At 39.0% G+C, this 13,433-nt stretch overlaps 1 protein-coding gene across 1 annotated transcript; it reads right to left on the bottom strand.

The window, feature by feature from the left end:
• Positions 1 to 8,728: 8,728 nt before the first annotated feature.
• Positions 8,729 to 12,375, bottom strand: LOC145068099 (sister chromatid cohesion protein PDS5 homolog C-like). Its single transcript, XM_079015088.1, has 6 exons — positions 12,129 to 12,375; positions 11,676 to 11,879; positions 11,405 to 11,586; positions 11,169 to 11,292; positions 10,818 to 11,084; positions 8,729 to 9,429 (listed from the first exon to the last, which is right to left on the bottom strand). The coding sequence occupies exons 1-6, from the start codon at positions 12,243 to 12,245 to the stop codon at positions 8,926 to 8,928; spliced, it is 1,398 nt and encodes a 465-aa protein (XP_078871214.1). The 5' UTR covers positions 12,246 to 12,375; the 3' UTR covers positions 8,729 to 8,925.
• Positions 12,376 to 13,433: the final 1,058 nt, after the last annotated feature.

The following is a 13,433-nucleotide window of genomic DNA, read 5'->3' as shown; positions in this document are numbered from 1 at the left end:
GCACACACAAGCTGAACCAGCTCTAACACCTTCAGGTTGGGAAATCTAATATACTGATACTATCCTCAAACATCTCCCAGGATGAACCACTAATATCCACCCTATACCCTGATCAGAATCACACTGAGAATTCAAGATTCTCTCTCTCCCTACATCCCTTCTGAGCCTCAACAGACATCCCAAACCGGATGAGTTCCTACTTCACTGCCGCGAACACGATGCTCAAAACCATACTCGAAATACTCTAACCATAACTCTGCTCTGCAGCTTTCACTTTCGTGAACTTGCACTCCCCTTCGGAGTTACACACCTTTCTCTTTTCCTTTTCCAAGGAACCCCCTTGGCCATAATGCCACCCCAACCTGTGCCACGGTGCTCGCCCAAAGCGACACCACCCTTTTTGCGTACCCGCTATTCACATACTCTGGCTCTCATTGCAGGGGCTCTCAAGCCCATGCACTCTCTCCACTCAACAAAATCACTACCTCAACTAAACAAGATCACTAACCCGGGGCCAGACCTTCCAATGTAATCACACTGCAACATACACAATCCGCAATCTCAAACTGATCCAACAATACCATAAGAGTCTCCAGCATGACTGGACCGACTCTCATAACACACACTAGCCACTCGAGGCTATATCTCTGTGGGTCCGTACACCCAAACTCTGTGAACCCTCAGGTTCTAACTCTGGGAACCTTCCGGTTCCAACTCTAGAAACATGCACAACATAAATCCCGTGGGATTAATGCAGTACAACCCATCACGTACAACAAGCATACAAATACTTTGATCACCTAACCCCGGTTACCTACTCAAACTTGATCCCGGCCTGCTCCCAGGCCTCCACAATCAAATGCCCTAGGTCTGTATCCCGCCCCTCATACCCGACACTCGCTCTTGTCAGCCTATACTCTGAGCTGACAGAACACTGCTGAATCCCAACAGCTAAGCACCCTCACATACTCATCGATCTCCCGGAGAATTCTCCAATTCTCCCCCACTTAAAGCACTGACTAACAACCACCGATCGCCATTAACGACCTTCCAGAACAACCCCGCACAAAGAGAACACTTACACACTGACTGCTTCCCACAAGCATAAGCAACCCTCAGCAAAACACATATCCTCCCTGATCAATTCGCTCAAAAGAATCCGGTCTTTCAATTATCCACTCCACGACTGCAGATACTACCCGACATTCAACCCAGTGCCGCATCTCCACTATCAACCCTCACGAATGATAACCAACGAAATTCCCAAACAATAACCCATAACCAAACCCACGACCTGCAAAAGGATGAATACCGCATCGAAAACCGCATAAGGATACCAGCACCAAAACACCAAACTATAACCATGCCAAACCCGTGAAACAACGAATACCGCATCAAAATCCATACAAAGATACCAGCACAACAATACCCACAATAATCGCAAGATAACAAGACACTAAGAAAGGAACATACCCGCAGCTGCATCCGGCACTGCTCTGACCTCCTCTGCCGCAGGCTGATAAGCGCGACCCTGAGCCCCTAGGGGCTCCGCCCCACCCTGACCTCCACCTGAAATCCTCAAAGTGACCGGTGCGGGAGCCTGCATCGGTCCCGCAGAAAACTGTGGACAGTTGACCCTCAAATGTCCAACCTGACGACAATGACAACAAATCCTCAAATCCCGAATCGACACTGACTGCCGACAATCCCGCGCATAGTGCCCCTCCTTTCCGCACTTGCGGCATGCACCACCGGACCAACAAGCTCCGGTGTGACCCCTCCCACACTTCCCACAAGTGTGGCCACTCCAATCCCTCACTCTAACATCAACGGTCCTGGACCGTTTCGGCGCCGGCTGCGACTGCTCGGAGCCTGCCTCAGCTCACGAAACTGCAACTCAACCTCTAACTCACGCCGCCTGGCGGCCTCCTGCAACTCCAACAAGGTCTCGCACCTCTGCGCAGACACGAACTGTCTGATATCCCCCTTGAGCATACTCAGATATCGGGACATCTGAGCCTGCTCCGAAGCGAACTCAGGGCAAAACATCGCCCTCTCAGCGAACATCCTGGTGATCTCAGTCACCGACTCTGAATCCTGCTTCAGCTCAAGGAACTCTTGAGCCAATTTCTCCCTCTCATCATGCGGAACAAAGCGGGTGATGAACATCTCTCGGAACTGATCCCATGAAACCGCAGCCCTCTGCGCATCTGAATATGACCCCGTGGTCAATCTCCACCAACCCTTCGCCCCGAGCCTCAACAGGTTCAGAGCACACCTCACCCTCTGATCAGCAGGGCATAAACACGTGGAAAAACACCCCTCCACGTCTGATAACCATCTCATAGCAACAATCGGGTCCTGAACTCCATCGAATGTGGGAGGCTTCGCATAATAGAAGTCCCGATACTGAAAACCCCGACTAGCTCCTTCCCTTGCCGCTGCTACAGCCGCTGTAGCCGCCGCGGCAGCCGTCTCTGCGAGAGCCGCATAGCGCTCATCAAAATACTCAACCATGGCGGTCTTAATCGACCCAAACAGTTCCGGCAACTCAGCCCGGAACAATGCAGCAACCTCATCATGCAGGATCTTGCGAATCCTCGCATCCAACTCGCTCGTGCTCATCTGATCGATAACCTCAGACGGCACCGATCCACCCGGAACTCCCTCTCCAGCTCCCGATCCTGATCCGGATCCACTCTCATCATGCCTCGAAATCTCCATACTAGAAAACACCAAACCAAAACTCAGACTCATCCCACAAACCTGGGATCCAACTCTCGCAACCCAACCCTAGAGATTATGGTTTCCCTGATACGCATATGGGTCCTGTGCTTTCAGTAGTACGGGCCCATACTACCTTCCACACCTACCCATATTTGTATGAAGTACTACCACAATACCCTAGAGAACATGCATAACGACTATCAACCCTCACCACTAGAGGAACACTGAGAATCTCCCATAAGGGACCCTAGGCTACAGGCATCACAAATCAGACAACATTAACATGAATTCCTGAAGATCCCTAGCCTAACTCTAGCATGCTGTTCTATCAAGCTCAATAAAACAAATATCATGTATGGTATCTTGGGGTTACTTACTGGCTCCGGCTGATCGTACCTCCGCGTCCTCCCTTTACTTAATTTGAAAACCATTTTAATTTTCTCTTTTTAAAATCCTCCTCGATTTGAGACTGGAGTCACACGAATGTTTCCCCCAATTCACTCAAACCAAGGCTCTGATACCAACTTGTAACGACCAAAATTTCAAAACAATTAAAACTTTTCAAAAACCACCCATTTTAATAACGTTGTTACAAAAAGGTTTTCAATACATTATTTAACAGAGTATTTTCCCAGGTTCATATCATAAAACACCAACGCGAGGAACGGTACGATCACGCCTTTGCCTTGCCACAGACTCCTGAGAACCTGAAACATAAAACCACAACTGTAAGCCCGAAAGCTTAGTGAGATACCCCCAAAATACCAACCACATATATGCCTTTCCAGGCCACGACCTTCCGGTCCAAAACATATCGTCTTCCGGCCCATAACGCAATGCCTTCCGGCCCATAACATATTGCCTTCCGGCCCACAGCATAAAAGCATACATATCATAACAGAACATAGAACGACCCTGCATACCGGGTCACACCCCAGGTCTAGCAATCATACGCATAACACATAATCATATAACAGTTCACAGTCAGCAATCGATCAACAGACCACATAACATAGCATTACTCTATTCAAGATACCGGCCTAGCCGGTCACTAGCATAACATCATCCTACGAATCAGTCAACATACTAAATGCACACATACGCCTTTCTAGGCCATGACCTTCCGGTCCACATAGCAATGCCTTCCGGCCCACAACATGTAATGCATTCCGGCCTGCAACATATAACGCCTTCCGGCCCATATCATAACAACTGACAACCACCCGGATTTTCATCCGATAAAAGGTTGGCCTTGGTGCCATAAAACCTAGCGATATAGTGAGGATAACTCACCTCGAAACTGCCGACTGAACAGATAGCTCAAGCTGCTCCGATCACTGATACGATCTCCACCTCTGGACAGCCACCAATGCACTGAACTCAAACAATAATCAACAATTACCAAAATACCCCTGGAACCACTGGTCAACCCTTGGTCAAAGACAAGGTCAAAGTCAACCCCTAACTGACCCTACTCGCCGAGTCAACCCGATGACTCGCCGAGTCCCCATACTCAGAACTTCCCTCAATCCGCGACCTAACTCGCCGAGTCACCCTGAGACTCGCCGAGTTCAACAACTCTGAGTCCACTAGCCCTCAACTCACCGAGTCATCCCTTGACTCACCGATTCTCGACTCAACCAGAGAATATCGGGACTCTTCGACAAGACTCGCCGAGTCTAAGTACAGACTCGCCGAGTCTATGGCTATCTTCAACCTACTCGCCGAGTTGTTCATACAACTCGCCGAGTTCCAAGCCATCTTCATCCGACTCGCCGAGTTGTTCTTCCAACTCGTCGAGTCCCAGCTCATCTTCAAGCAACTCGTCGAGTTCACCCATGTGACTCGCCGAGTACCACCGATCTGAATCCATTCAGAAGCATCCCAGACCATGCAATTGATCCAAAACCTAGATCCAACCTCCTACAACTCATCCATCACGTAAAGTGGAAAACTTTACGTGAATCCATAAAGATCTAGGCCATATTCACTCATAACTAGGGTTTGGGACTTGCAAGCTTCACTAAACAATCCAACACAGGGACTTTCATGCTCTCTGATTCTTCTCTACTCCAGATCTGAGGTAGCAACCTCAGATCTACCCTCTAGACTTCCAATTACATCCAAAGGCAAGATCCCACAAACCCCAAAATGAAGAAACAACATACAATCAGACCAAGAACGAGATATTACCTTCAATGGACGCCCCCAACTGCAATGAAGTTGATTCCAAGCAAAGCCCCTTGCCCCAAGCCTTCAATTCCCACAAAATTCCTTCAATGATTACTTCTCCAAGCTTCAATCCATTCAACAATGGAGCTCCTCTGCGATTTAGGGTTTCTGGAACTCAAGAGGGAAATAAAGAGGCTGGGGAAGGAACATAATGTTCCTTATATAGGGCTCAACCCCGAGAATAAGGGTTTTCTCCACCCAGCGCCTACTCGCCGAGTCCATCTCATCGACTCGCCGAGTCGGCTACTTAACACGCGGCCAAGTCGCGACTCTACTCGCCGAGTCCAGCCATGGACTCGCCGAGTCAGTCTTTCCCAAATAACACTTTTGGCCCTTCAACCCTACTCTCGCTATTTCGGGATGTTACACCATCATCATCAAGATAAGGTGAAATATCTCCCACATTAAAGGTAGCATGCATTCCGTGGTCTCCTCCCAAATCCACATTGTAACCATTATCATTTTTAGAATTTGTCACTTCCACATATGTATCAGTGGTTGGTCCCAAACCATCACCATCACCGTTCACTTCAATACTTCTACGTTTCTAGTTCAATAATGACACCCAAAATTTGCTAATCCATCATTTAAAAAGATTATAAAGAACAACTCTTCTACTGTGTTTCATCTAAGCTTCATAGATGTTTTGAATCGTTGACCATGGAGCCGTGGGATGTTGATTGAAATTAGATTTTCACAAAATGTATGTATAATAGATGAGTGACAATCTTGTAATTTCATATCCACGATACCTACATGATTTTCATATTAGGGTCCAATGTTGTTGCTTCAGTTACAGCTTATACAGTTAAGCAGGTCAACGTTAAACGTCCTCCATCAACAGGTAATTCGATAACTTACGGAGTTTTTTTCGATTCTTTTTATTAAAAAGAGGAGATTCTTTCTAATTTCTACAACTTTGTATGGGAAGTGATGTTGTTCAATGCTTCTAACGGTGAAATTTGAGCTTAGGAAACGATGAATCTACTTCTTGATAGAATAAAAAAGAAGAAGGCAAAAAACATATTATTGTATGTGTTATTGCAGAAGCTATTCTTAAATCCGTATCCAATTTTACTCTATATTTGATGATTGTTTCTATGCTTTTTAGTAAAGATGAAGAGAAAACAGATAAGGTTAAATTAATTTGCAATTTAATCAATGCACAATCAAACACTCCAGATTTTGAAGATCATGTTACTTGAAATCAAAGATATGTTATCTGGCATGATTGCTATTCCGTTTCCGACATCCGAGAAAGAGTGTGTGTACGAAATTGAAATGGCGAACAATGCAAACGAACTTGAACGATTATGAAAATTAGTCAAAAGCTTGAAGAACAAGAAGTCAAACTCAAAGGCGAACTTCTTGAATAACAACAATTGCCCTTACGTTTGAAGAATCCCAGCTTGTTTCAACAACAATAATTTCCCTTTCGTTTGATTCACATTAAGTTTTGATTTTCATTTGTCTTTGTAATTCGACAATATCAAATTCTTGTTCTTTTCTTACGTAGGTGAACGGTGGTGGTGTGGTGGTGAGGGACAAACCACGTAAGAAATTGAAATCATAGGGACCATTCCTATAATTTAGAATAAAGGTTAATGGGTGATCTGTTAAAAATTAATGAAAATGACCTAATAGACATGTAAGTGGTAAGTTTAATGACTTATTATGCAAAAAAAAAAAAAAAAAAAAAAAAAAAAAAAAAAACTTTAGTGACCAAATAAGGTAAATGACAATAGTTGATTGTGCTACAATGTCATTTTCCTTTTTTTTTCGATGTTTCAAAAATGAATGTCATGTAACCTACACAATTCTCACTTGTCCTCCACATTGTTATGTAAATCATATTTGCGGTTCATCGTTATATGGCTACCCACTCGTACTGTCAACAATGTAGATATCTCGAACGATGAAATTGTTCAACATCTTCTTATTAAATTATATTTTTATAATATTGTCGTTTGGTGTTTTTAGTATAGAGGTTTGGGGCATGCTCAACAAAAAATAGTTGGCAACGGGTAGCTTGTAGGGGTAGTGAGTGGCTTCTAGATGGTAACGACTTGTTCAAAATGAAGTATTTTGTCAAATGCTAGAAGGTAGAAGCTCTCAAACGCTCGTAAACATTCTGTGTCGAACACGCCATTGATACTTGTAAGCTAAATATTGTTGTTTGGTACTTATAAGAAATATTTTCGTTTGGTGCTTTAAAAGAAAGACAAAATTTCGTATATGCCCTTGCTCAACATGTAAATATCGTATTTGTCCGACCTAAACTTTAAATATCGTATTGGCCCTTCTTAATATTTTTTAATATCATATATACCCAAATTTATTTTTTTATATATTTTACTGATTTATTATAGCATCCCAAAAATACTAAGTAAATTTTTTGGTTTAAGTCTATCAAAATCACCATTCATTCAAAAACCCATCAAAGTATGAATATATATATATATATATATATATATATATATATATATATATATATATATATATATATATATATATACATTTCATATTTTAGGGTAGAAAATGAAAAATACATGGATAAAGACGTTATAATTCTCCCCCACTTGAATCAGACTTCGTCCTCGAAGTCAGCTGTCGCGAATAACTCAGGATAGTGGTCTCGCATCTCTTGCTCGGGTCCCAAGTCCATTCGGAACCCTTCTGATGCTTCCACTGAACCTTGACCAATGAACCCTTCGATTTTTTCTTCTTCTCGTAATCCATAGAATTGGAAATACTTTTCTGCTCTAAGGATCCAACCATCGGGGTTGGTTCCCACAAATAAGGGCATATCAAGTTTACGAAAATGCTAATTGGATCCTCCTTGACCATTTTTCTGAAGGGTAGATGGTCGTCACCACTGTGATAACCAGTTTCATCTCTTATCGGTGATTTCCCTCTATTCTCAAACGACCTCCTCAATTTTTCGTATTCCTCTTCTATTTTTTTTTGTCAGTGTTGAGAATTGACTGCAAAGTTGTTGCAGTTCTTCAATGGTGTTCTTCTTCACCCCTTCCTAATTCACTTCTACTTCTTCAATTCTCTGGGTATTGATGGGTCCATGAGCCATTTACTCTATACCACATTGCTAGATTCTCACTCTTAAATATCAATCACACAAGAAAGGAAAAGACAAATTCGGGGAATTATCGATCTAACACAGGAAATAGATGATCTAATGATCAATTTTACATACATATGACATAAAGCCATGATCTCCCAAGAGAGTAATCTCTAAAACAACTGATAAGATGTCCCTCCTAACTGATCTCTTACAATATAAAGACATAATTGAATTAAAGACGTAACTAAAATAGTTAATTTACTTATTTACTCTTACTGCCCACAATTGCTTACTCATGGTTTATTAAATCCTTTCTCGCCCCTTCGTGAATAAGTAAGAATTGGTTTATCTTACCCCTCCTTGAATATGTGAATATAAGTGGTGGTCTAGCAGCCATACGCTGGAACTGCGTAATGATACAAATGAAGATTAATTTTCGAGAATCCCGTTGTATTGTTACAATCTGGAGAAGGCAAATCCATTTTTGTAACCCATATTAAGATAGATGATCAAATAGCTTTAAAATCTGGAATTCACCGGGTTTGGTAAAAGAATCGTCAAATTATTCACCCTTACACCAAACCCATCACATGTATATAATTTTCTATCATTATAGAATAACCGTCAAATGAACCAATAGGAGCAGCATGTAATTGTAATTACTAATTAGCATCGCATAAAGAAAATTAAGAAAGCCTCAATTTCTATAAACAAGACCCAAGTATTTCAAAATGGAGGTTTAGAGCAAGCTAAACAAATCCAGGTATTTTCAGAAGCCTATATACACAAAACTTAACCCTAACAAAAAGAGTCCGAGTCCGACCTTAGTTTCACAAAATAAGGATGCGAGCCTTGTGGATATTCTATCATCTAAACATCATAGCATGCTATAATTCGGTTTTAGAATCCAAGATATTGTGATTAAGATTCTTTTCTACAAGATCGAGTACTTTCATGCACTTTTCAAACCGTTGTTGTGCAGCCATGAGCTCTGCACGTCTCTCTCTCACCTCCATTTCAGCAGCTTTTTTAAGCATCCATGTTTTTGCTTTTATTTCCATGGATTCATTCCTTCTGCGAAAGGCTTCCAAGTAAGATCGAAGCCACGAGACATGAATGTTGGCTGCCTCTGCCTCTGACACCTGGCGCTCTATTTCTTCCATCTTGGAAATTATGGTTTTTTCATCATTGTTTTGAAGTTGTGTGACAATTTCACAAATAACTTCTAGGAAAGATTCCCTTACGGAAGCTGTTTTGAATAAACATTCAGCTGCTATGTCACCGTGTTTCATGAAAATGGATTCAAGAATCGGTGCAATGTTGCTCTTCACCTTGTAGCCTTTGACACAAATTATGCAAGATTCAGAAGACGAAACCTCTAATGGCGATGCCTGGATACAATTGCATATGGTTACAACTTAGAACACGTCTTCCAAAATCAAAAGCTAATTTTTGTCACTTTTTTATATATTTTGTCTTCCGAAAAACAAACAACATTTTTCCTCAAATGTCTTTCCACCCATAGACATAACTTTTTGCCAAAAAACAAACACAACCTTAGTTATGTTTCCAAATGTGCTTTTGATACAAAATCGGAAAATCCCCTAAGTTTGTAAAAAAAATAGGGTTTTAAATATGTTTTTGTATGTTCGTTAATGCTTGGACTTTACAAGTTTTCTTCTATTTTTGATTTTTTGCCCTTTTTACTTGTGATAATAGGTTTCTAGATTATCTTGAAATAAAATTCTCAGGAAAACCCATAAGCTTATAATTTTTTTACGTTTTTATCCTAAGTATTTTTTTTTCATAATTTACGTGTACTCATGCAGAAAAAAATGTTTAATTAAACATTATATTTACATTCTTTTTAAATGATATGTATTTATATACGATATTGTTTTCTTTTTGCCTATTTATATGGTTTGAAACATATAAATATGCTTTTAGAAGTATATATATATATATATATATATATATATATATATATATATATATATTAGAAATATTAATGTCTTTTAGAAGTATAAATATCTATTTTTACATTTGTAGATGTATAATTATATTTAAGCAGTGTAAAAATGTATTTTCACATTTTTAGAAGTATAAATGATTTTTTAGAAGTATAAACACGTTTTGTAGAAGCATAAATACGTATTTAGAAGTATAGATACATATTAAAATTTCTGAAAATGTTAAAATACATATTTATACTTCTAAAAAATGTGTGTATACATCTAAATACATAAAAATACGTATTTATACTTATAAAAACATATTTTTATGTTTTACGCCACATAAAAAGGCAAAAAAATAACCCATATATAAAGCAATATCATTTAAAAATCTAAATACAATGATTAATTAAATACTTTTTCATGTATAAAAAAGTTTTTTTTCTGCATGAATACATATAATATGAAGAAAACATACTTAGGGTGAAAACGTAAAAGATTTGGAAACTTAAGGGTTTTCTTGCGAACTTTATTTCATGGTAGCCTGGAAACCTGTGATTATCACAGGTAGCAAGGGCAAAAGTAGGGAAAAAAATGTAAAATTCAGACATTAATCAACATAAAAACGGACTTACGGTAAAACCGTTTTTTTTTTTTTTTTTTTTTGACAAACTTAAGGGCTTTTGTGTCAAAAGCCCTTTCCAAAATGTACAAAATCCCACAAAAAACACACACGTTTTCAACCACCTTCCAATGTATGTTCTTGAAGAGTGATTCGTGTTTGTTTTTGAAGAATTAGAATAGTTTCCAGAAGCAGGCGACATTACCTTTTTCTTTGAAGAAGTGCACTTCCTCTTACGTTTTCCCTTCACCCCTGTTTTTGACTTGGATGACATTATTGGATCATTGGAAATTAAGAGGGTTTTCTTTTCATCTTCAAAGTGGATGCCATTGCAAATTTGAGCAACCATTTTAGAATAATCTTGAAGAGGAATTCCCATTTTGCGTATGAAATCCGGGACATGTGATTTGAGTTGAGCAACACAGTTCTTAACAACTTTTTCCCCAAGTTGCCAACAAACAGGCAAATCAATCTGCAAGAGAAACAAACAACAAAAACTTTAGCATATGATATGATGTAATTAGTGAACCTAATATGGTATTATGGTTAACCTCACCTGATTAGAATTTCTCACACTCATAACTAGGAGTTCTACAAGCTCGGCCATGGGTGCATCACCTTCCTTCATGATCATGCTCATAATCATCTCCATCTCAAGTACAACAACAGGGGGATTGAAGCTTAACAAGCATAAGAACAAAGAAGAAATTCAGTTGTTGGTTTATAACAAAAGAAGTAAATCAAAAGTTCACTTCTAAGAAACCATTGAAATGTTGCAAGCTTATAACTTACTCAGCAACTGTCAGAAATTGTCTGAATAGTTGAACTACTAGTTTGTCTATCTTCAGGTCCAACATCAACAATGGAAATTTGGCTTTCCTAAATATTTTGAGAACTTTAGTCATCCTAGTATAGCATCCACCAGATGAAGAAGATAGTTTCTCAAATGTCATTGTTGTCAGTTCAAAAAAATCCTGCATAACAACACACAGTAAAGAGTAAAGACAACAGTTACTTGAGAGTTCTATAGAAAGTTCCCACAACTCATTCAGATGTCTCGAACCTTCAGTTGATTGTCATTGTAAGGGGGATCTGGTGCCATAATTCTCAAAATCTCACAGATACAAGATACAACTGAGATGTTCACATCCATATCATGATGTTTCACTAGATCTTTAGCAATCAGTGCCTCAGCTATTGGATGCATTGCATACTTCATTGATTCCGATGGCATTTGGTTCACCAAGGATAAATTTTGATCCATGTGCTATGAAGAAGTAGCAATGAAATATGAGTAGGATTGTAATGTGTGTAGCCTACTGGATAATTTTTAAAATTTCGAGGAAAACCCTAATTTATTTATTAAACATGTCTCAAGTAGCTTGAACAATGAAAATGCATAAGAACCTACGCAGAAAACAAATTGCAATCTATACAAAAAACATCAAATTCAAGATTCCTAACATCATTAATTACAAAATAAAAAAGAAAATTATATGGCGGGAAAACCCCTTACTGCAAGAACATCAAGAAGCTCGGGACATGAAGAGGGCAGAGGTAATAGCCTCTGTACCACGTCCATTAGCACATTCTCGGGCTGAATGCCTGAAAAACCAGACATTCTGGACGCCATTTTAGGAATCGACTTCAGCAGTCCACTCAAAGAGCATGAAAACCGAGAAATCCCCTGATATTCTCTAACTTGGGGACCTCAAATCGACCCACAACTTTGATTCATATGCAAACTTTCGTCAATATATGATTCTAATTCCTAACAAAATTTGAATCCTCACAATGCAAGACGTTTATAACCGAGCTTTATAACAAAAACCATTTTCTTTATAAAGGTGTTGGCATATGCTTAAAACTAATAAGTTAAAAAGTAAAAGACTTTATATATTTTGTTTCTTTAGATTGAATCTAAATTTTATTTTTCCTATAAAAAAGATCCGAGTGTTTATCAAATTTACTTATTAACTTGTTGGTTTTTTTTAAAAGTCAATATGCTAAAAAGTGTTTGCTACATTTCAAACAGCCAAAAATCTATTAACATAGTTATGAGTAAACACTCTACCTTTTGTCTACATACACCTTATTTGAGTGATAATTTCACTACGCTAAGCGGACCCAATCAACCTTCTGCACGTATCAAAGAGTCGTCTACAAGGCCTAATCCTAATAGGGTTATTAAAAGGTGTTGGAAAAAAATTGTTGTTGTAAAAATAGATGTTGGATGTTGCGTTACCTATACGACTATACATATCCTAATTGCCCATATTGTTTTGCAATCATCCATGTGGTTCAACTTGCTCCTAGACTACCAACTCCCTCTATCAACTATATAAATATATTGGATCGCGACATAATATCTTTCATCTATTCTTGTTAAAGAATTTGATGTATTTTTATTTAATGTTATCGTTTGTAAGTTTAGATATTGTTTGTTCTTTTTAATAAAAATACTTCTGTTGGGTTCTTTTTAGAAAAAAAATGTTGTTGCTAAATTCACATTATTCATTTATTTATGTAAATGGTTTGTGATACATATTAAACTCACGTGGTTGTAATTTTTTTGAATGAAGATCATTCTAAAATACAGTAATAGTATTTCATGTTAACGGATTTCTTCTTTTAATCTACTATTCTAACATCTTTATCTTCATATATCTTGGAACCAATCATGGCACAAAACGATAGTATTATATTGTATTTTTGTATCTGAAGATTGTGGGAGAATATTAATGAAGTTTGAGAGTATATGCCAATGAATGTTAACAATAATCGCACTTTGAATTTACATGTGTATAAACTATATTGGATT

The sequence above is a fragment of the Lactuca serriola genome, chromosome 1 (assembly GCF_051521515.1).
Source record: "Lactuca serriola cultivar US96UC23 chromosome 1, Lser_US96UC23_V15, whole genome shotgun sequence".
Lineage (NCBI taxonomy): Eukaryota > Viridiplantae > Streptophyta > Magnoliopsida > Asterales > Asteraceae > Lactuca > Lactuca serriola.
The sequence above is the reverse complement of the archived record's forward strand: the minus strand, read 5'-3'. Positions and strand labels throughout refer to the sequence as shown.